We start from the raw sequence: 25,528 nt of genomic DNA on the forward strand, positions 1-25,528 counted from the left end.
TGTAAAGGCAAATGATAAAAGAAGCATCACTCTTTTTAATCCAACCAAATAGTTAGGTGTGAAAAAACAGACATTTTTTCAGAAAACGCTTTTAAAAACTGGAAATTGATGAGAGAGGAAAAAACCAAACACACAGAGATGTCAGTTTACACTTTTTGAATTGTACTTACCCTTTCCCTCTAATTTTAGCGCTATTGTCAGTTCCAGCAGGACTGAGAAAAGAGAATACTGTACAAATGGAGAACATCTCTGGAACTGAAGCAGAATTTTCAAATACAACTCTTAACACCTTTAAGAAATTTAGATTATTAAAACTTTGAGCAGTGTATTAAGGCAATTCTCATTAGCATGCTTCCCAGTTTCAATTTTCATATGATTTTAGCTGGTGATGCTTTCTAACCAATAAAGACTTAATCTTAGTTGTTTGAAAGGTGATTTGCAACATTTCAGACGGTATTATGCATTGTTTTCTGTCTTTTGATATATTAATCACAACTGTAGCCCCTTCTGTTGCAAATGTTTGATTTTAAAATTGTCACTTGTCAGCCAGTCCGATAGGCTATTTCAGAACCAATACAGTTTATGCATGGGAAGTTTGATGTTGAAACAATATTTATTTACATTCCCAGAGTGAGATGGTTTAATATATTCATGCTGCTATAAAAGACATGCTACAAAGCCTAATCGTATTTTGTGTATATATTATGTGTACAGAGAATCTTGCTTGTATTAAAATAAAAGAGAAATGAGGTTCTAAGTATCAATTTATAAAACAGTTCTTTGTAAAACGTTACAGTGTTTCGTGAAGCACTACTTAATGAAACATTAGCTATTGGTAAACCTCCATAGCAACTACCTTTTCCAAAATTCACGCTAATAGTTCCCACCTATTTTATTTACATTTGCAGTTCATAGAGTAGCTTTCTTCCCTCCCAGAGAGAACCAGTTCTGCACTTGCTGCACTAGACAAGCGACTCACTTGTGGAAAGGCAGACCAGACAGCAGTCATGAGTGAACACGCTTGTCATTCACACGCTGATCTGCTGTAAATACGAAAGCAAATGGAGACTTAAAAATGATACTGCCCTTGCCCCAGCCCTGCAACCTGTGGCTCTCTCCCTGCAGAGCAGCGCAGTTTTCTCGCTACCCTAGAAACCCTGCATCAGCCCGTCGGCCGGGCAGCCTTGTGGCAGCGAGAAACACGCTTCACCTCTGAACTGTTCTTAAGACTCTGATTTTTTCAGGTTGCATTCCTAAATGCTTATTTACTATTCGATTTAATAAATTTTGCAATAAAAAATCCTATACAGTCCTTATTTGCCAGTGAAATCAGATCGTCTTCCCTAGAATCTTGCAAAGAATTAATATCCATTCCCTGAAGCGTCACAGCAGATGGATCAAATCTCTGCAGCAGCTTCAACTGATCAAGTGACAGTCCTGCTCCCCTCATGCCTTCTCCTCCAATGTGAGGTTCCTATTTAAGTAACAAAGAAAAACAAATTACTGCATCAGTAAAGTTCTTAAGTGCCCTAAATGCATTCCACTGGGTATATGCAGAGCTGCCTAATGGTTAATGTGGACAAGCTCGGTTTCTGTCATTTGCACCACGGGAGGACTTAGAAGTAAAGTGGCCTTTCCTTTCTTGCCTTCATCTGGCCAGTATGTATACAAACATATACAAGGCTCAAAGTACTTTGAGGAGGTAGTGATGCACCTAATCCACTTTAGCCTAGTAGTTTAGAGCACTTACTGAGGACAGGTACACAGGCCTAAATTTATTACTCAAAGGACTGAAACATCATAAGAAAGCCAGACAATAAGAAAGTTTAAAGGTTTCAGGTTGCCATTTTTAAATGATGCAGCACTTCTGTGTACTGACTAACAGCTATGAGTTAGGTCAAAAGTAGTGATGGCTTAGCCAGTTACTAATAGACACGGTAACAGTAGTAGAAATACCTGGATTCTTCACATTAAAAACTTCAACTGGAGAGACCGAAAGCCCCAATCCAGAATACTGCCTGAAGAGGCATAATTTTGGAAGATGATGCAGCAGAAAAATCTGAGCCTCAGATTTTCTATGTCATGTAATTAGACTAACAGGTAGATGGGGCTACCGTTACATCTGTATTTATACGAGGTAGAGAAAGAAAGAAAGAAAGGAACAACTTGGGTATCTGAATTCAGGCGATGACATTTGGCATCAAAATCCTGGAGAGGAGAAGGGCTTAAAATCACAGCCCTCTTCTCATCATTTCTTGTGAGTAGCCTTGTCTGCTTTTTATTTAATACCCTGATTCTTGGAAAAATCTAATTCTTAGCTAGACTGTTCTTTCAAGGCATTCAGTAAGGAGATAGAACAAAATGTGCAAAAACTAGCATTGCAATATCAAAACCAGATCTCCTTTGTAAATCTAGTCTAGTGTAGTCTGTAATGCAGCCTTCAGCAGAGTATTTTTTGAGCCATCACATATTGCTAACACCTGGGCTCACCCAGTCAGCACAGGATATCGGTTAGTTGCTTAACCACATACTGTGTGCTGTAAAGCTGGGCAGCCAAGGGGTTGTAGCCTGATTCTTCTTTTCCTTTCCCTCAGCAGGAATTCAGTGCTTTCCAGGTAAGAGAGAAAAAGAGGTGTCCGTTGCAAATTGAGAAAAAAATAACATACAAAGGGAGACAGGGGTAGTGACTTGAAGTGATGTAATAGAAGGATGGAAAGGTAAAAGACTAGGGAAAACAGCATTACACAGGGTCAAGCAACTTGCTCAAAGACATACCGATTTTTTCCTTTTTCCTTCCAGTTAAGTTACTGCATTTAAGCTGATTTACAGTATCTGCTGTGTAAACGCCCAAGAGGAAGTAAGTCTGCACAGATCAGCTGCCATGCAGTAACCTCCACCTACGAGATCAGCGCCTATGGCTCCAGCTCCTGTTTTTTCCTTACCCAACGTGATTCCAGGATCTGTTGCCAAACTAAGAAAGTGGGAGACAGTGGACTGGGTATATAAGGAGGTGTCCACTGAGAGAGTGGTCATAAAGGACCATGAGGTAAGTCGACCCTAGGCTCCTGTTTCCTGTTCATTCAGAAAGATCACCTTAGTTTACACTGCCGTTTATAAGATTCTGTGGGTAAACAATTCAGTGTCATCTCATTTCAAATATACTATACGCAAAAGCTTAATTTTTACAGACATTGCATTTGTGTGTGAAAACCAGTGCTTTATTCAAGACTGATATTACTGGTGAGAGAAAACCAGAATTAATCTTGCATTTGAGTTAATAGGGTTTGTGTTTTGCTTTGTCATTCTATTGAGGACAATTTTTATGCTAGGTAAAAAGGTAAATTAGGTAATTAGGTAAAATGTGTAATCTCACTTGAAATAGCTGGAACTGAAAAAAATCCTAGTAAACGGATGGCGAGAAAGCAGGCAGAAGAGCCCTGACATACACATCTTTCAAGAAAAGCTTCGGTGCTGTTAAACCTTTACCAGTCTTCATACAATTTCTCATTGTACACCTATTGTATATATTTTTTTAATTTCAGTTAAAAGATGCATCTAAACTTCTTAAGACAGATACAAGTCATCACAGAATGTGTAAGTAAGCTAAATAGTTATCAGAGTCAGACTTTTCCTCAAAGCCATGATAATAAACAACTAACCCACCCAACTCATCACATCCACAAAGAGGAAGAGAGGCACACACGGTCTGATGATAAACTCTCTCAAGGTACTAATAAAGGTAACAGATGTTTTTGAAATGTATGCAGTACAGATAAAAAATTCTAGTATTTCCCTATATATTACCTGGTCCCAGACATCTTAATGGTAGACACTGACTCCAAAAAAAGACAAGGTACGTTCTTGGGACACTGAGACTGAAATAAACTTGTAAACTTGTTCCCTCATTCCTTTATATAACACAAAAATAGCTCCCATACAAATCCTTCTTTCTCAAAACACAAGGTTATTTCCATTTATCTCCTATCCTTTATTCAAGTCTTCACTACTTCAGCAACATTAATAAAAAATTTTTCACCTCTCCTGTGAATGTGCAAAAAAAAAAAAGCATAAAATGTATGCATTACAGAACAACTGCAAGAGAAATACTAACCTGTCTGAACTATCTTTTGTCCCTGTTGTGTTTTAAATGACTGTTGTACAAATCCAAACGACCATGGTACACAGCAGGAAACTACTTAATGATCCGTAAATGAAGCTCAATTAAACATGAAAACAGATTTAAAAGAGCCTCAGAAATCCTTGTGTTATTTCTATCCACAGCAGTTAAAATAGTCTGCAGTGAAAAAGAAATTTATTGATACTAAAACAGTGTGTAACTTTACAGTGCCAAAACAAGGTCCCTGGATTGTATGAAGTACCCTGAAAGTACTATTACCTGTGGCTGAAGCTGGAGGCATGGAAAAGTTCTCAGGGCCCAAGCAACTTGCTCCTCATTTTCAGAGAGTGTAATCGTGCACGTACTATATACTAAAACACCTCCTGGCTTCAGCAATTTCACTGCCTGCAGGGAGAAATAAACAATAGTTCAGCATATTTTTAAATGCAAAACCTTTCATATTAAGCAACATTAATCAAGAAACCATTCAACTATAATATTAACACTTAGCACTTAATTAAACTCAAATCTTTGTGTCTAAGGCATTAGGATACTAAATTCTTCTAAAGGAATACAATACAGTAAAGGATCTCATGGATTAGACAGATTCTTCTTTCCAAATAAGCATTATAGCTCATGCAGTTTATTAATGCCACTGAGATGATTCACCTTGCAAGATTTGTTATTTGTACAGCTCTGCATATCCCAGGCAGATCAGTTCTGGTTTTGTCACCTGCTGCTAACCATGGATACACAATATTTTTATCAGTGGTATTAGATGTCAACTGTTTCCACAGGTTTGGCATGGAAGCTCTATCTATGCTGCTTTTCAAGCTGTGGTTCACTTTGAATACATACAATTCAGATTTAGACAAGTTTCATGAAATCTTATCTTTCAGCATCAGCCCAAGCACACTCCCACTCACATGAAAGTTGTAATATGGCCTCCTGGCTTTGTGCTCCATCTCATATCCCATACAGTACCTAGCAGCACCACTGCTAGGGAGCTAGGGAGTTCTGTGCAGTGAACTTAGAATTCTGAGTCTGTGCTGCTGCAGAGAAAAGACTTTAACTTGCTCCATGACTTAGACCCTTGCGATTATTATAAATTAAAACTGATGAAATTGAAGGAATAAAAAAAACACATACAAAGGTTTTTATTTACTATGGCTTACATACACCTTTCCCATGCTGCAATGAATTGACTTCACCTAGCAACAGCTACGGTGCAGCTGAGAGGTTAACTGAATCCTGACACCATCTTTACTTAACTGTTGAAAAGGTAGGAAAAATGAGGCACCATTTTCAGTATGAAGTTTTATGCTGCAAAAGCATTTATGTTCAGTTTAGCTTACCTACTCAGTGACTAATACGTACCACAGTGAAGAGCTTGCGCTGTAGTGGCTGATAAGAGGTCACTTCCTTTAAAGTAGAGGAATAAACCATGTTTGGTCTCCGTCCCATCCCACTACATGGAGCATCAAGAAGAATTCGATCAAATGACTCTGGTGGGAATGGAGGTCCTTCTGTAAAAAGCAGTTAGTAATGTAAAATGTGGCTGTTGCTTTCCTTGAGACTTCACTGGAGATAAGGACAAGCTGTTACTGCTTCCTTGCCATAAAACATTTATGTTCTATAGATAGTGTCTGCAAAAGTAATCTCAGCTAGAGACAAGTCTTAGCACTACTGGTGTTAGATTTTATCTCCCAGAAAACTAAAGAATTTCAGTTCTGTGAGCTCATACAATACTTGATCCCTTTAGGCAATAATGTTTTTTAACCTTAATTTAATAATTTGAAAGTAAAATGTAAAAGTAATCAAACAAAAATGTTGAAATATAATTGGTCAGAGGTGCTGGGTACAGAGTACTGCTGTAATGAACTACAGTCAGCTCATAACTGAACCAAGTGTACAGATCTTTACTGAGAGAAGCCTGTAGTTAACCATTAAGACTACCTTAAATGATAATAATTGGACTATCTATATAACTATTTCTTGTGATGCATATATATCTGTAGAAAATAAAGCACTTCATAATAACATGAAATATTACAAGTTCTAATGTGTCACACATGCTGTCTCCACAGCAGACCAGTTCAGTATACAAGACTATGAAGACAAGAACAATTTCTGAATATTACCTGGGCGGGTAAGGGAATATGTAACTTCTATATGCAGAGCCTGTCCTTTCATCTGAATCACACTGGCTCAACAGCCCCAAAGTTTTTTGTTGCCTTAGTGCTAGAGAGGCTCTTCAGCCTCAGCATCACCAAGACTAAAAAGTGGCTCCATACATGTAGCTAGGAGTAACCAATCAGGAAGAGCAATATATATGCTTTGGCTCCTTTTCTCCTGTTCCTCAAATATTCAAGTTAGATAACAAATGAAAACAAGGCAGTGACTTCATACTACTGCTACCTAGCTTGTTCCAGCGCTACAAAATGAGTCTATCTGATTAATCTACCTCTGATCCATTACAACAACGTTCAAAATATGTCATTCTTACTTGCAGGGATGTACAGAAAAGCCTTCATAATCTCTCAGTATTACAGTGAGCACTTGTTCTTCTGTGGAAGTGCTATATACCACCTACAGTATGTTATGTTCATAGAAGGATTATTAAGAAAATACCTTTATTCCTCCAAAGCAGGAATAACTGCAAGGCACAGGGACAAGGAAGGTGAATTATGCAACCTGCTTCCTACTTAGGCTAACCAGTGACTGGGCTAAAATAGAGTGAGAAAGAACAGCATACTTTGCACAACAAACCAAAAATAATCAAGACAGTAGACACCGTTAAAATCGTTCCAGCATGGGAACAGAACCAGCACTTCAGAAAAGCGAATGAAATGAACTTAAAATAATACACTGTGCTTCTATAGAACTTTTCTCTGAACAGCTGAACAAACATCAATGAGCTAAACCTTGCAGCGCTCCTGGGAGTTAGGTATTAATAACTCTATTTTACAGATGAGGATTCTGAGGCAGAAAAGCCAAGCAATTCTGCAAAAATATTTTTTTTCTCAGACTAAGTCAAACAATTCAGAGTATGGGGTTAAACATTATCATGAAAGAAGCTTTAAGGCTTCTTCAGTCTTTGATATCATCTGGGAAAGGAATCCATTTCCTTTGAGCATATTAGGTTGTGATAAGGACAGATAGTTTTGAGTTTTGCATTTGCTTCATGGAGAAGCTGATAATTGCAAAAGAGTAGAAAATAAAAGAGCATTTACAGTGCAGAAGCAGCATAGGTATCTGCCAAGATTTCAAGGACTTGTAGACCTGTGGCAGGTTTAATACTATTAGTGCAAAACCAATTACTGTTTTCTTCTGAAAGCTACTACTACTCAGTTTATGTGGTGGGTTGACCCTGGCCAAAATGCCAGGTGCCCACCAAAGCCACTCTATCACTCTCGCTACTTAACTGGACAGGAGAGAGGAGAGGAAAAAAAAAAATAACAACAGGCTTGTGGGGTTGAGATAAGGACAGGGAGATCACTCAGCATTTACCATCACGGGCAAAACAGACTTGACTAAAGGAAAATGTAATTTATTACCAGTTAACTCAGAGAGGAGTAATGAGAAATAAAACCAAATCTTAAAACGCCTTCCCCCCACCCCTCCCTCCTTTCCCAGGCTTAACTTTGATCCCGATTTTTCTCCCTCCTCCCCCCCAGCGGCATAGGAGGGAAAACAGGAAATGGGGGTTAGGGTCAGCTCATCACACCGTTGTTTTCTGCTGCTCCTTCCTCCTCAGGGGGAGGACTCCTCACTTGTTTTCCCTGCTCAAATGTGGGGTCCCCCTCACAGGAGAAAGTCCTCCATGACTTCTCCAGTGTGAGTCTTCCCACGGGTTCAGTCCTTCATGAACTGCTCCAACGTGGGTCTCCTTCATGGTGTGCAGTCCTTCAGGAACCGACTGCTCCAGCGTGAGCCCCCCTCACAGGGTCTCTGGCAGCAAACCTGCTCCAGCGTGGGCTTCTCTCTCTCCACGGGCCACAGGTCCTGCCAGGAGCCTGCTCCGGTGCAGGCTTCCCACGGGGTCACAGCTTCCTTCAGGTATCCACCTACTCCGGCGTGGGGGCCCTCCACGGGGTGTAGGCAGTCATCTGCTCCACCACCCATGGGCTGCAGGGGACAGCCTGCCTCACCATGGTCTTCACCACAGACCACAGGGGTATCACCGCTCCAGCGCCTGGAGCATCTCCTCCCCCTCCTTCTGCCCTGACCTTGGTGTCTGCAGAATGTTTCTCTCACATATTCTCACTCCTCTCACTCGCTGCAATTCCTGCTGCGCAACAACTTTTTCACTCTCTTAAATACGTTATCACAGAGGCGAAAAACGCTGTCGCTGATGGGCTCGGCCTTGGCCAGCGGCGGGTCTGTCTTAAAGCCAGCTGGCATTGGCTATATCTGACATAGGGGAAACTTCTAGCAACTTCATACAGAAGCCACCCCTGTAACCCCCCCGCTACCAAAACCTTGCCACGCAGACCCGTTACAGTTTGTTTACCTTGTTCGTCCTCTCTCTTCTCAACTGAAAGTGCCTTTGTTCCATCATAGCAAAAGGCCTTAATGCAATTCAACTGTAGCAATTCAGCGTTCTGCTTAATTTTTTTGACCTTGTTAACTATCTTGTCCATGGCTGTTACTTCACCCTGAAAAAAACCCAAACGTTTTTATAAAAAGCATAGGGATTAAATGGATTTGCAGTTCCTGATTTCCTCTCCCACCTCCATGAAGCTTAGTTTTCCCTACAGAATTTTGTTATTCTTAAATCCAGACTCCAGTAGTCCCTGTTCGCCCATGTTTTCTGTGATGCCCGCATAGGCTAGATGCTAGTCTGAAGCTGCGTGCTTTCTGATGGGCCCTAGCTGCCTGGCACAGTCACTCCCTAAGGGACCCTATAATGTCTGACTTCTGGCAAGTGGGATTTTTGTTTGTTTCTTTTTGTTTGTTTCGAACTGTTTTACTGGGTATTAAGTTAGGTAAAAATGTAATCATTTAAAAGAGCAAAAGTCTCAAATATATAGTAAAATACATCAACAGGTTTTTAATTTGTATGGAAATGGTAGGAAACATGATCACATAGAGCTCAGTCCTGAGGAAATGAGGCTCACAGCCATGCCTCTGGCATGCTCAGACTCATAACATACTGTTACACTTGCAGTAGTTGTCACTCAACTTACTTTGTGAAATACTGTAAATACTAGAATAAATTTAGAGGTGAGGGGAGGGGAATCACAATTACACATTATTCCTTTTAGGTAAGAATAAGATTTCTTTTTTCCTCTCCCGAAATAAATCAAAACAGACACACACCACTATCTGCTAGGTGAAATCTCTAAACACAAAGGAAACTAGCATCAATAAAATCCAGAATAGTAATCCTATCTTCAAAAAAAACCCCAAAGACCAGAAACCTCTACTAGACTTGCTATAGCAAATAGAACCTGCTGAGAAAACATGACAACTTTTTCTGACTTGGTGATGGCTCCCCAGAGGCTTATGGAAAGGTAACATGACTGAGATAGACAGTGTTAAAAAAAAAAAAAAAACACAACAAAAAAACCCAGACCTGCAGTAAAGATAAACTGTATGTCGTGTTAGCCAATATGCAGGTCTAGGACTGAGAAGTAAAAAAAAAAAGGATTTAAAAGGATTTATGTCATGCCAATGGTGTCCAGCCTTCAGCAACTGTGAGCCAAATCACCTCTTACAGGAACACTCAGTGACCACGTGCTCCTGCTGCTCCCTGTCACCATTCAACAACCTCTTGCACATGCACACTAACAACTGATTGTGCTTAAAAGTTAGGTCTGTTGCTAAACCAGGGGATTTGCTGCACATGTGCTGTACTGTGGATAGAAAGAGGTAAGTCCTCCTCCTGAAAGACTCTCAGAAAAAAGAACAAGGTGGAAGCCAGGTATCCAGAACAACTTCCTGAAAGACATCTGGAAGAAACAGTGGTCTGGACTGGGATTCAGATAATAATAAATTATCAAGCTTTAACTATTCCAAATTCCTATTTAAAAGCTCTTAACAATACAGAGTAATTTTATATTTTGATTACCTTGTCTGAAAACAGGTATACTAATTTTCTGACTGCTAAGTAAAGTGAGCTGTGCAAATGAACAGTGGTCAGCCTTTCTTCACTGAGACAGAAAATGCTCTTACCTGGTCATGCATTAATGTTGCAAGGTGGGTTGTTTTTCCTCCAGGTGCAGCACACATATCCAAAATTCTCTCTCCTGGTTGAGGGTTTAAAATATGGCTCACAACCACAGATGGCAAGTTCTATTGTAAAAACAAATATGGGAGAATTCAAACCTGTATTAAGGAGTGACAAACCTGTTGAAAAAAAAATCATTCAGCAGTAAAGATACCTATGGTAATGCTGTCAGTTACTTAACAGAAAACGAACTATTTGGATTATATAAAAGAGGCAGTATAGGTCAGAAGTCTTCAGTGGGTCCTTTTTCATTTAAAGCTATATATGAATGTCTATGACTGAAGTTTAGAGGTTCATAACTATGGACACTACACTGCTAAAAGTCAAAATAAAATAAGCTGATACTATCACAGAGCAGCTCTGTATCTTGCAAATATTTTATATTGACCTGTTTATTGGAACATTTACTATATGAACATACCGGTGTAGTATAGTATGAACAGTAAGATCAACAAGCAGGAGTTTAAACTTGCTGAATTAAGGTACCAAGAAGCTAAACTGCGCTATTAATTGTATAAACAGAACAGGTGAACTGAAGAGAAATAATGGGCAATAATTGTGCACAGTATTCCATCTTACACAATATGGAAATATTCTGAAAGATTCACTTCTAACTTGGTTAAACACAAAGGTATAAATAAAAACCTTCTCAAGTTGTCTTTACTACATGTTGTCTTTGGTTAGCACAGTTTCAAGTTCCATGCCTGTGTGTTCAAAAAAATGAACAATAATTCATCTCACACATGGCAAATTCAAGTCAAAAAAGCTGGGCCCAAAGGGTTGTGATTAGTGACACAAAGTTCAGCTGGAGGCCAGTCAACAGTAGTGAACCCCAGGGGTGGACACTGGCACCAATGTTGTCTAACCTCTTCCTTAGGGATCTGGATAACAGAACAGAGTGCACCCTAAACAAGTTTACAGAGGATACAAAACTGGAAAGAGTGGTTGATAAACTGGAAGGTTGTGCTGGCATTCAGAGGGACCTTGACAGGCTGGAGAAACAGAGAAAGAGAAATCTCATGAAGCTCAACAAACAGAAGTGCTAACTCCTGCACGTGGTACACCCCATGCACCCATACAAGTGGGGGCTGGCTGGCTGGAAGGCAGCTTTGCAAAGAAGGCCCTGGATCCACCCGGATCCTGGTGGACAAGAAATTGAAGATGATGTAAATTCTCATGTGCACCAGTCTCATGAATAACCTGCCTCTGTAACAATTCTTGTTCCTTGAAAGCAAGTACTCTGATAAGCCAAATCAAGGAAGAAAAGGCCTCTCCTTTACTGCAGGCCATGAGACAATGTATTGCTTGATGAACTACCCTTTGCCCATACCAGAAGGCAGCATTGATATTGATTTAAAAACATTAAGATCAATTACAAACAGAATATATGCATAAAAATAACTCATCTGGTGGACTGACTCTTCTGATAGAAAGAAATAGTGACTAAGACAATTCACTATAATAAAGGACTTACCATCTGAGTGATAGTTACACAAATCAAATGTGGAGAAAACTTAGAATTTCAGACAGTACCTCTGAACAAGGGTTTATTTTAGATAAAATTACATTTGCATTAAAGATTAAAATAACTTCTTTTTTTTGAAGGTTGGACAGCTTGACATTTTGTTTTAAACTCTGCTTCCAAATCATTCCATTTATATAAAAAAAAAACCAATATCATTGTTGGCACACTGATTGTCTTAGAAATCTCATTGAGGTGTTCACCTCATCTTTCTAGGTCAGCAAACTGAAAGCAAGAATTTTCCCTGATCTAAGAAAACTAGGAAGTTCCATGATTTCATCATCCTACATTTCAACATAGCACAGGTAGCCAATTGTCATGTCTGAGTATTGCTTTTAATTACTTTTTTGTGGGGGAAAAGGAGTATAGGTATCACAAATATTAAAGATGCAAAAGGAAAAGCTAGCTTGAAGTAAGTTCAGAAATTTAAAAATAAAATTTAAAAAGTTATTCTTTGGAAGCTGTGCAGTTTTATGGTAAGAGGTAGTGACAGCTATGTCATTTTTCATGGTTATTTTGTTCGGGTGGATTTTTTTTCTTTAGGGCTAAAAAAGATACGGATTTTCTCTTAAAGTCAACCTAATATTTGGAGATTTTCCTGTTATCTACAGAAGGATGTACCCTGAAAGAGCCTCATATTTCAGAGTTCATAGGCAGATTCCAAAACCTAAAAGTTCCATGCAGAGTATCTGTGCTAAAAGAATTTCTAAGTTTATCAGTGGGTATCTCTTAAGCCACTTTGATTTCCCTTATCATATCTCAGACACAGTATGATTAAACCACCTACATGTAGATACAGACTTAATTCTAAACACTTTGTTTTCTTTAAATTCAAAGAGTGAATTAGGTGCCAAAATACCCAATGAATAGATAAAGTATTAATGTGTGCTTAGAGGTTATTCATTATTCTGCGAATAGTACAGACTTTTATTTTTGTAACAAACATACCTGTAAAAACAAATTACTAGGGAGCACATTGTCAAACGAAGGACTAAGGTAGACTGGCTCTATCATTCTTATGCCCATGCCACTGAAAAACATGAAAAAAGGTATTTCAACTACTCAGATTTGTAATTTTTAACAGTATTCAATTAAAATCATTATGCTTACAAATAGCAACTTGAAACAGTGATCTTACAAAAATTAAAGCACTTACAAATCAACTAAGAAAAATACTTTCACGATTTTATAATCCGATATTCTTTGAAATTACATCATTAATAAACCATAACAAAAATGTACTATTAGTAAACCACAACATAAAATGTACTACATTATAAATTGGAACAATCTGTAAAAATTGCATAAAGCAAATGTATCTTTTTTTTGTTCACAGTTCAAGCTGAGATCTAATTCAAGCCTTGATAATGTAAAGAAATGCATAAAAACCCCATTTAAATATGTTAATTTCAATCCACAACTGCTTTTGGCTACCCATGTATGCACTAGGGCATGGGTTTATGAGTTCCTACTTAGATCATCCTCCATTTTCTAGACTGTCTGAGATTTCAGTCAAATAACTGTCCTGGTTTGGCTGAGACAGAATCACAGCCCAGGCAGGACATCAGCAGTTTGGAGTCAGCCAGGGCAGCTGACCTGAGTGAGCTACAGGGGTAGCCCATCCCATCATGTCATGGTCATTATAAAGGGAGAAGGGGAGCTCCTATGGGGTTCCTCCTGCTCCTCCTCTGGCTTCTCCCTTCTCCCAAGGAGTGCTCTCCTGTTGATTGTGACGGCTGGATATTCATTTGGCTGAGTATTACTCTGTGTATCTCTGTTGGTGTTGTTTCATTAACACTGTTCTCACTTCAACCCACGGGTCTGCTCCCCTTTTCCCAGTTCCCCTCCCTGGCTGGCGAGGGGTTATCATGTGATAGAGCAACTGTTCCAGTTTAGCCCCAGGTACAGGCTAAATGTAGACAAATAACTAAAGAAATTCCATTTCAAAAGCCTTACAGGAACATTGCTTTGCCTTCAAAGCAAAGGTTTGAACTTAGAAGCAACCTAAAAGTTTTAAATATAGATGAAGTTCTGGCACAGATTTCATTAAGTTAAGACAAAGGAAATGGACAACAATAAGAAAAAGAAAAACAAAAGAAAAAAAACCTGAGCCTGAAAACAATAGATTACTGAAGATAACAAGACTATTGTCTTGCATATGCACTGCACAGTCCAACAAGAAGGAAGGATATGAGAAAGCAAACTTGCAGACACCAGTATTACATACTGCCATTCCATGTCATCAACTTAACAGGTATCTCCTATCACTACTTCTATATTTAAGCCCTACTAAATCAGAAATCCTCTTAGAATGTGATCTTTTTTTTTACTACATCTTTTGTAGTTTGTTCTTGGGATGTAAAGTGTCCATCATTAATTTGATGTCCATACTCTTTTGCACTGCTTTTTATATGTGTTTTAGCTGACAGAAGAGAAACAAAATAGAAATAGAAATTGAAATAGATAACTACTTGGGCAAATGCTATTAATTTTTTAAAGATATCTGACTTTATGTTCTGTCCCCTGCCCTAACAAAAAAAGCCCCTACAAATATTTTTAGGAGAAATGGACAAGGCTGCACTTCTGCTCCATCAAATAGGAAAGTGCTACACAACAATTCATCAAAATGCAACTTTGCCACAGTGAGAATGTTTGTCACTTCTGTCTGTTCTGTATTATTGAAGTCATCTGCTAAACATAAACTCTGAAAGGGCTCCCATTTATTTCCTCCTACCTCTCAGTAAACTGGTATCTGGATACTGCTATGAAACTAAACATTTAGTCTGCTAATGCTGACTGTAGTACTTTAATTGTAATTGCCATCGCATTGCTGCTACCTCAGTTGTGAAGTTACAGACGGCAGCAGGAGGCACAATTCTATTATATTCCCAGAAACTAATGCTTCCCAAACTTTACTGGAAATCCCAACTTGCAACACAGGTCTCAGTCAAAGCCGTCTTGTGGTTTCACATAGGGTACAGAACATTTGAAAATGTCTTCCTGTCTTCTTCCTTCCCTTTGCAAAGCTGTACATGTAGATTGCAATTACTCTGGACTTACTTCAATGGGCCACTTGAGCTAAAGATTTCACTTCGACTCAGTTCTGAAATCCCATTTCCAAGGAAAACTTTGACTCCTTCAAATTCTTTGGCTCCTCTTTTACATTTCCCTTCAATATCTGAATACACCGAGACCAAATCTCCAGCTTTCATAACTGCACAAAGCAGAACACAAATTTTGAGATTAGCATGATACTTGACTTACTTCAACTACTATATCATAGCATATGTGTATATATATATATATATATACACATACATATATATCAAATGTAAACTTTCTTAATGTAATCAAAGGAAAAGAATAACTGATACTAGGCTCATAAATGTATGTGGTGAATGATGGCTACCAAGTGACTAGATATAGAGAGACACAAGGTTACAAATCAGGAGTGTGTCTTGTTTTTAAGAGGCTAGACGAATCTTCAATTTATGTATTTTATCACTGCACATTCACTCGTAAGTTTTAAGCGCACACTTCAGGATTCAGTCCTCTGTGTGTACTCCAAGCATACAAGTACATCAAACACTGCTTCACACTTACCTTACAAAGACAGTAACACTAAATTTCTCTAATGACCTCTCAATAGCTAGGTAGAACATAGCTACAGCTGCTTTTTCTCTCACTATTGCTTTGATACAAGTGATTATATATTCTTGTTGAAACAGTGTGGCTAAGGCAACTGCTGTTCTCAATAATCCTTTAAAAGCGCTTTACATCTCCAGTTAAAACACTATAGATCAATAAAGTATGTAAATGTGCACCAGACTCTGGAAGTGTAGTCCTAAGGATTTAACTTTCTGCACTACAACGAAAGTAGGTGGCAAAGGGGGGTGCTTTAGGTGATTTTGTAGAACTGTGAGCAAGCTCTGTGCACTGACTGGCTGAAAAATATGCTTAAAAATAAAGGCCTCCACTGACAGCAAAAAACAATTTTCCAAAATTATATTTCTGATACATCTAACTGGCTGGAGCAACCTGAAGATATGACAAGTAAGACTCATGGCAGTTCAGCTTCCCAAGAATTCTTTGAATTGTAGTTAGGAATCTTTTTTTCCATTTTCAAGTGGCCTTCTGAATATATACAAATGCCCTTGAATTCTTAAACTGTAGTATTTGTTGGGTAGCCAATAAACAGTTCTCTTTTTGCATAAATTCTTTTTACACAATATGTGACACAAACCATTATGTGATAGCCTACTGTTATTGTCTGCTTAACCTTCACTGAACAAAAACTTGCAGGAATTTAATTCTTCCACCAAGCCTTTTTGCAGTATTCAAACCTAAAGGATTTTATTTCACTCTGCTAATGCATTAGTCCTTTCAAAATGCATTAGTACTGTGTATAGTTCTTAAGCTTTTTGTAGCTTATATTGGCATTCCATAAACATAAAGCTTACAGTTTGATTACTTAAATTAAACTCAAAGCCTCCGATAATTAGTTTACCCTCATTTGGGTTGCAAGTACAGTGATTAAATGTGTATTCTTGCTATACTCTTCCTCCCCCCCCCCCCCCCCCAAGTTAGAACATCTGTGCTTAATACAGCCTGATATTTGGCCTCAAGTGTGTAGCAGGCCCTTTTATTTTATTTTCTTATCTGCAATTCCCCTGAAGTATTCCTAAAGTTTTATAGTATCTTTTCTTTCCTTTGAATTGATGTTGCATGCATAATTACATGCAGCAATTATGATAAATCACTAGTTGACTCAAAGAGGGATTTGAATATTTATGAGATTGTCTAAATAAGCAGTTTCAACAACTGCTATGGCAATATACTTATTTCATTATCAAGCGCTAGATTGAAAAACATTCCTGCTCAGTGAATTGGACTTAAGCACATGCTTAAAACTTCTTGAAAGTTTTTTCCTGAAAGGGAATGAAGCGACTAGATAAAGGCTTTCCTGACTCTTTGTTTAATAATATGAACCATGATGATTAGTAGATCTCATCACAATAGAATAAAGAGCTGAATCATCCAAAATTATACTGGTTTCACATAAAGTTAATTTGACCTTTAAATAAAAAATAAATAGACTGCTGAACACTAAGCATGTATATGTAGGTTTTTTTATCTTGTCTCACAGGCACTGAAACAAAAATTTCCATTTCTTAAGAATCTGACGTTAAAACTGAAGATTTTTCTCATCAGCAGGAAAAACAACTTTTTACTAGATCTCTGATACACAAGCAATATCAAATGAACTGTCAATGGATTAAGAAAAGAAAATCTGCTTTTTTAGATCTGTAACTGAAGAATCTGACAGGATCATGAAGGCAAGTGCTTTTGTGACTGAATGAAGAACTAACATCTCTGGAAATAGTAGCTACTAAATAATCAACCTACATCCAGTTACCATCCAGATGTGTCTGTTGTGGCATTCCTTTTATTCTTCGTTGAGGTTTTTTTGACAAGACTGGAAAGCGACAAACTTTTGTGAGTTTATTCTACTGAACATCCATATTAAAAGTTATAGTATTCAGTAGCAAAAAAACTCTTTAAAAGCCAGAATAGGCTCTTTAAAAAGATTTTCAAATGAAAACAAGAAAGTGAAATCCCTGAGAACTTACACTTCAGCTAGGAATTACATATGGTAAAAGGAACTTAAAACAGGCCAGGTGAGAAATAATTACATATAACTTATTACAAGTATATGCAAGAACAGTGAAAATCTACAAAAAAAAACCCAGAAAAACTTAAAGCATGTGCCAGAAATTACAAGTATAAGATTAATTTCAGCTGTGAATGAAAAAAATATCAATGTCGCTATTTACTGGATATTGTCATCAAGGGGTGACATTTTTTCCATCCACTGTACAACTTAACTGGGTGTATTTAGAGAACTCTTACATCTTGAGGTAGATATAATTCCAGGGACATAAACATGTGCTCCTCGAAGTACTGCATATCCACAGTGGGCTCCAACAATGACTTCAGATGCATGCTTTTTTAAATCTTGCCTAAAAATACAAAATGTAGTTTAGTTTTAAAAAAGAATAAAAAGTATACTAAAAAAACCCAAATATCCCCCAAGTAAACTTGAGTTCATAAATATTGTTTTTGTCATAATGTAATAGAAAAAAAATGTTAACTATCATGTATTACATTTAAAAGATTTATTTTAGTCCCAGAGGAATCAAAGGACGGAGCTAAGAAGGAAACCAATCCTCAAAACAGAGCAGGTTCTGACACATTCTGCCACTATGATGAACATGGCACAGGAATACAAATAAATTATACCATGATGGAGAAATAATCCTCTATCCATTCCTAGACCAGATGATTGTAAAGTGAATTTTTGTGTTTTACAACTGCTAAGTAACTTCTGTAATAAATGTATAACCAGGTGCAAGGAACTTTGCCAGTAAGAACTGTGAAGATAGTTACATGAACTTTAATATTAAAGTGTAAACATATTTGAATATAAAAAGAATGGAATGGTCAGAAAAAGATGCTACAGAAGAGAACTGAATGAATGAAGACTAAATCAAAGCATTAAATGCCATTTTAGAGAGTACAGCATTTGCACACTAGTACTACTTGTTACCAGTCTCTACCTAATCACAATATAAACTGAATCTGAGGTATGTTAGTCTTCATTATGAACAAGATATTCTAAATAAAACGTCCATCAGTGAATTCAATAAAACAATGAAGAAACTCCATGGGGCAGACACAGGTGCAGCATGGGAAATATCCAAACATATCTTAGGAATGAAGAATGAATAGTCCTTTTGTAGGCAATAAAATTGATTCAAGAATCACCTCAGCATTACTGATCCAGTCTCCCTAAGTCTTGCTCTGGACTTGATTCCAGTGGAAGAAAACTGCCTGTATTTAGCTATAGTTCTAAATTCCACTGCAACAGCTTAGTTCTGTCTGGCTTTCCAGGGAGGATGTAATTATGTTACATTTTCCCCATAGAAGTTAATCTCATAAATAAGGAGAGAACTCTCTCTCTGTTTTCTTACATCTTTTAATGACAAAAACTCTGTCCTGGTTAGGATATGGACAGTCCACTAGATCTTAATATAAATGACATTGTGCTTCATTTATAGTGAATTAGTTATCATAACTGTTTTACAAGAAATCTGTAAGTAAAACATGCTATGACATTTTAAGGCTAAAAACTGAAAACTTCAAACCTGGGTCCAATGACAGGAATTAATAAGATGTCCTGGAGTTTCGGGTGCTCAAGAACTGGAACGCGTAGTCCTTTAAATTGCTGTTCCATTAAAAAAATATATTTATTAAGCAATACTAAAAAACCCTAATATTAAAGTACTTAATTAGACTTAAAACTATTTTTCCATTCATAATTTATAGCTGTAGAGTACAAAAAACAAATGTAGTGAAAACAGTTAAGAGAGGTTGGGAAATAGTGTGCAAGGAGAGATTCTATATTAAAAATACTGGTGTGAAAGACTAAACAGTTAATAAATTGAGAAATTAGAAGGCCACAAAGGGATTCACTGAAAACTGACTTCAGGGAGTGGGACAGTGTTCTGTCACTCACAAACCGGCCACTTCCATTTCTTCTGGAAGAACGTTGTGTCGAGTTGCCACCAGAGAAGCTTGGGTCTAATCTGTGTTATCTTTTTTATGTTACCAATTATAAACCCCTGGACAACTCTACTCATGTATTGCCTGTCTTACTTAATATGGCAAGTTGGTAACACTTTTTATTTTTCCTTTCAGATTAACTTTGATTGGGCACTGAGAGCTGAGTTGTGCATACAGTTAAAAAAAAAAAAAAAGACAGGTTGCCATTTAAAAACTGTTCCTGGACTTTAAAAAGACAATGTCTTCTCACTTGAGCCTTCTAAATTATAACCTGAAAACATGCAAAACCGTAGATTAGCTCACATCTGATAAATAAGTATTTTCTCTTAAGACAGAAAACCATCCATGAGCATACTTTTGTTACAAACTATTATGTGGTTTCCTTTTCTAATATGACCACAATTCAAATACAAAAAGGTTATGACAAGCCAGGCTTAATTCAGTTTTCAGCAAAGCATTTTCCCTTGAAGCAAAATATCATACTGCAATACCCATTTCCAGATTTCTATAATCAAGCTAAAATTAGCATAACTCATTACCATTCCAGCCAGCAGAATACTGTCAACTGCCTCTGCATCACAGAAATGTCTTGGCTCCAGATATGCAATAGCTCCCTGTACACCCACTAGCATTAATAATTTACTTAGAGGAACTGCGTCTTTTTAGACAGCGTGAAGATTTAGGATTGAGTTTCAAAATAATCTACTCCTTAAACATAATGGCTTATATATTATCAGATAAATAAATGTTTAATTAAGGTAAGTAAAAATACAGAAAATTATATAAAGATCAAAACCAGGTTAAAAACCCAAAATACACCAGCTGCAGGGCACCACTGGATCCTGTTTCTAAGACATACAGATTTTTCACTCTCCTGAACAGTTTGTGCAATGAGACATAGAGCCATTCTCCTTTAATCTTAAATGAAAATCTTGTCACCATGTGGAACACAACGTACTGAACTACAGTTTTTATCTCTTTCTACCATCTTCTCTAGACTTATGATGCCTTTAAAGTATTTACTACAGTAGTACCCCAAGCCTATCTGAGGGCTGGATCTGCCATTTGAAAACAAGTCGGTTGTCTTTTCCCTCTGTTACTGCCTTTCTTGGATGTATTAGATGAGAAATACTGCTAGACAATGAATTTTCATTTAACATTTAATGCTGACAGGAAATCAATATGATTACATAATGTTAATACTAGTGGTCATGTATTAAGTTAAGGAATAGTTTCCAGTAGTGAAAAGCTGTCATAATCAGGCAAAAGATGAAATATCCTGTTATTTTTGCTGTAACAAAGAAATTGCACAAACCTTCTGGATCTCTTCAAACAGCAATTTTTTCACCTGTTTCACTGAGGCCAAGTGGGTGTTAACTCTAACAGTTGTGAAACCTGGTGGATGAGATAGGTGACTTAACAGAGACTGATATTTACTCTCTGCCTCCTGGGTACCTAAAGCAGCAATAAGCTGAAAGTGAAAGAAGAGATTTTATATTAAAGAGATTCACACAGCAGCCTCTTGCTCTGAAAAAAACCCCACACTGAATAAACATTCTGCAGAAATGGAGGAATATGGTTGTGTGGTGTGCAATAGTGAGGAATGTCTATGTCTGGAGGCCTAATTCCAGTGCAAACCTCATAAATTTCTTGAAAAGGACTTGTCAGAAAAACAGTCACGTTGGCAAGACCATCGTAAACAGGCTGCAGCAAGTACCAAAAGTAAATGCTAGTGAGCTCTGAGATACTGTACAAAGAACAGTCCTAAGATGGAAGAGTAGATTCAAAACTATGAATAAATAACTCTTATCCCGATACACGAAAATGTCATTTTTGTGTGCTTTGACATTAGGAATTTCTAGATTGTCTATAGCATTTTTGGTTCAACACTGGGGAAGAGAGTATTTCTTGTCAGTATTATGTGGTTAATAAATAGTTAATTTTCTCTCTGATCATTCTTCAGTGGGATCCAAAACTATAAATCTCAGATTTATGCTGTTTATTTTAAATATTTTTATGTTACTTTGAGCAAACAGGCATAAAGAATAATTTTATATTTTAAATAGAACTATATATAAAAATCCATGTCTAATGTGAGGACAATACTTTATTGTAAGGTATTAAAGTCACACAAAATATTAAATCAAAGGAATATTAATAGTGTTCAATTTGTGAATATTTGTTGATGATTAGTACTATCTATTTCACATACCTCATTATTTCTGAACATTTTGGTAAGATACTCTTCAACTTCACATTGGAAAGAGATTTTAGGGAAAAAAGCCATCTTCCTTTAGTTTTTAAAATCTTCTGGTAAAGAACTGAAAGAAGCAAAGTATTTTCATCATATTTTATAAGTTTATAAACATAACATAAGACATACCCACAACCTAAGCTGCAGTTTCTGATGCTTCTGTTTTAATAATGCAATTTTACTGTACTCAAATATTGCTCAGGGCATGACTGTAACACTACTGTTAATTACATTTCAGAGTATGTTCATTAATGTGTTTAGCATTTGCAGTCACCTTTCAATGAGACTGCTAGTTTCCGTGTTGTCACATCCCTCCCAGCCACACCTTCCAAAGTTACTGTATCAGTGCTTGAAATATGAAGGAAGTGTCACCACCTCTAAATCCTGTCCTGATAGAGTTCCCCTAGCTATCCTTGGGGAGAACTTGCTGGTTAGTCCTAGAATTCACTCACAAAAGAATCTAGCTTTGACTCTTGTAAGTCCCATCTTTTAAATTCTTATTCTATTACATCACCATATCTGTTCATTTTTGTAGAGATAATATTCTAATTTTTCCCGGTCAGATTTCTTAAGCTTAACTTCTTAGGTTTCCTCCATAGTTCAGATTATCCAAACTTCATAACAGGGGGACACATGCATGACTGTGGACAATGATTTTTATTTTTTCCATATATACTTAAATTTCTCTTCAGTCTGTGTTTAAGTCACAGTAGGAATAGTAAAGCATTAATGCAGCAGATCCTTACTGAAAATCTTCAAGCTGTCTGGTGAAAGATTACATGGTTAAAAGGCACAGGAAATTTCCAGATGTTGCTTTAATTCCTTCTGCAAAGCCCAGCTATAAAGTCCCTATCGTAGCTCAGACCTGATGTAGCTTTTATTCTTTGTAATTATTCTCTGTAGGTAATAAAATACAGTTTTCTTCCCAAATTGTATCTGCACACCCCTATATTGCCTATATTTTGAAGGTTTACATACACTTCAGTCTGAAATGGGACTTCCTAAAATGTCCTTGTTTGTTTACATCAACTTCAACAGAGGGAAAGTGAGAACACCACCTCCCAAATCAGGGGGAGGTTTATTCCATCCATAACAAGGAAATTTGAATACTAAAATACTACATTTTCATTGTATTCATCATACTTGAAGAAAATTGGAAAGTTCAGTATTCGTTATATTGGAATTAGAGGTCATTTGTCACTTTTATCATACAAAACACATCAAAAGTGTCTTTTTTTGATATTTCAGATGCAGCTGAAGTTTTAATGCTAGAAGAATGTTATCTTTTTTAGACTTAACTTTTGATCCCAGACAAAGGTAATTTTCAGTTTCATGGGTAGGAGTTTCAAAGCCTTATTCCCAACATTAGCAGCCTTTGAATAAAAAGAAACTGTAATGGAATTAATGACCTTCTTTTTAGAATCTAACAAAATGCCCCAAATAATGTACCTTGATATTTACTAAATCTAATAGTACTACAACAGTCCATATTACAACCAAAACTACCAAAGTTCAGTTTTAACATTTCAGACAATGTGACATAACATGCTTCTGAGCTGCTGTCCTAGGATGCCTACACTACAGGGGGAAAAAAAAAATCACCAAAAAAACCCCATATGCCTTACTTTTGGAAAGTTTTTCTTCAGAAGCATAATAAACTAGCATTTAAAAAACAGCCTGGACTTGTGAATTCTTTAAAGAATTGGACTCCCAAAAAGAATTAAGCAAGCATTTGAAAACTGGTAGAAATATGTGTTATTTATGAGCCCTACAAATGACTTCAGTTTTCACATTTTGAAGGTATCTTTTTTTAGGACATTAAATGGGTATTTTACAATAACTGCAGAATCCCACAGAATGACTGAGGTGATCTCACAATTGCAGTTACTTCTTCGTGGAAAACCAACCACTGATCTGACAGCATGTTGGCAACAGGACTTGTGTCTACCTCATTTTTAAAATGTGGCTGAGTGCTACCATGAAACCTGAGCCAGTAGGTGGTCAAACCCAAAAACTCTTGGCCAAAAACACTGCACACAGCAATGAAGTTCCCTAAACGTTTTATTGTCCAGGTTTGGCTGGGACAGAATCCCAGCCCAGCCATGGCAGGCAGGCTGTCAGCAGTTTGGAATCAGTCAGGGCAGCTGACCTGAGTGAGCTACAGGGGTAGCCCATCCCATCATGTCATGGTCATTATAAAGGGGGAAGGTTTGCTAGGGAAGGGGAGCTCCTGGGGGAGTTCTGGCTGGGGTTTCTCCTGTTCCTGCAGATTGTGAGGGCCAGACTTTCTAGGCTGAGTATAAGTTTGTATCATTTATTTGTTTTGCTGTCTCATTAAATCTGTCCTTGCTTCACCCTTTGGATCTCCTCTCCTTATCCTGATTCCCTTCTCAACTGGGGTGGTTATTGGGTGATAGAATCACTGCTACAGTTCAGACGCTGGTACGGGCTAAATGAAAACCGTTAATTTGTTGCCCAATGTTTGTTTGGGGTACAAATTAAATATTTAACCTGGGAGAATTGCAGACCTTGAATTTGAGAGTTTCAAAAGGTTGAGACTTTAATTGATTTGACTCCCTATGAGCACTCATTGTGTCTGTGATGTGGGTAGCATGGATACTGAGTGGAACTTGGCTATTTGGCATTGCTGTCGAAGTTATAGGCAGCTTTACCACTGTTTCTTACTGGTGTTGTGAGGTCTGTTGCTTCTGGGAGTGGTGCTGGAGGGGCTGCTCTGTTAGCAGGTTTTGGGTGGTAGGTTATGATATTACGAAGTCTTTTGTAATGATGCTAATTTCTGATTTTCATTACAAAATAGAAAAGTTACAATGTGTTAGAAACCACTACCCTTCTAAACAGCATGGTAAGTGTATCATAATGCCTGCAATACAATGAGGACCAACAGAAAAATAAGAGTAAAACCAAAGAGATTTCACTTCTCCCCATGTGGACAGGGTAGATGTCACACAGAAGCACAATATCGCATCTGTGCTTTTAACCACAGTTAATGAACACTTTAGGAAGTCAAGGAACATGTAACAGGAAAAGTTAAGGCCTGACCCTGACAAGTTTATAAGGCCTAGTACGAAATGTTACTGCAGAAGAGCTGTTCTGTCACAGCAACTGTAAGGCAGCCGACTCAACTCGTACATTCAAACGACAGATACAAGAAACCCACTATCATTGTGCTTAGTTCAGCGAAAGGAACAACACACAAATCCGAAGCAATTCCTCTGTTAAAAAGAGCAGTCAAAAGAATAAAACCATTGTAAGCAGCCTGGAAATTTTAAAACCACACAACTGGATATTCAGAGCACGGCCATGCAACCTGCAGCACTGTATGTGTGACCTTTGGTGCCCACGATCTCAGAAAAGACACACATAGCTCAGAAAGGTGATGACCTACAGGTAGGGAATGGCTTTTAAATAAGCAGAGACCAAACATTTTGCAGTCTTCCAGGCTGGTGAAGTTGAGAGGAGGTAGGCTAAAAGCTTATAAATTCAGAGGCTGCAGAAGAAAGGCTGCCGAGGTAGACTGTCTCGCGCCTCTTCAAGCACAAGACTTCAAACAGGACGAGCAGCCGGCAGGTTCAAAACCCGCGAGTGGTATTTGTTTCCACAGACCTGCTGTGAGGTAACCACCTTGCCCCAGGAAAGGCCTGGCGGACTCCGGAAGAGCCCATGAGGGAGCACCGCCCCCTATTCACCACCTCGTTACGGTTCCCCTCTGTTGGGAGCTGCTGCTGCGGGGGGCTCGATGCTGGACCAGGGCTTTAATCT

At 37.8% G+C, this 25,528-nt stretch overlaps 1 protein-coding gene across 1 annotated transcript; it reads right to left on the bottom strand.

The window, feature by feature from the left end:
* Nucleotides 1-1,261: 1,261 nt before the first annotated feature.
* On the bottom strand, nt 1,262-21,781 carry NSUN6 (NOP2/Sun RNA methyltransferase 6). The gene is made up of 11 exons (XM_086466910.1): nt 21,707-21,781; nt 20,810-20,965; nt 19,077-19,156; nt 17,782-17,891; nt 14,932-15,085; nt 12,820-12,901; nt 10,295-10,414; nt 8,631-8,775; nt 5,495-5,643; nt 4,397-4,522; nt 1,262-1,474 (listed from the first exon to the last, which is right to left on the bottom strand). Exons 1-11 carry the CDS (start codon nt 21,779-21,781, stop codon nt 1,262-1,264), a joined length of 1,410 nt encoding a protein of 469 aa, XP_086323036.1.
* Nucleotides 21,782-25,528: the final 3,747 nt, after the last annotated feature.

The sequence above is a fragment of the Leptosomus discolor genome, chromosome 6 (genome assembly GCF_034619465.1).
Source record: "Leptosomus discolor isolate bLepDis1 chromosome 6, bLepDis1.hap2, whole genome shotgun sequence".
Taxonomy (NCBI): domain Eukaryota; kingdom Metazoa; phylum Chordata; class Aves; order Leptosomiformes; family Leptosomidae; genus Leptosomus; species Leptosomus discolor.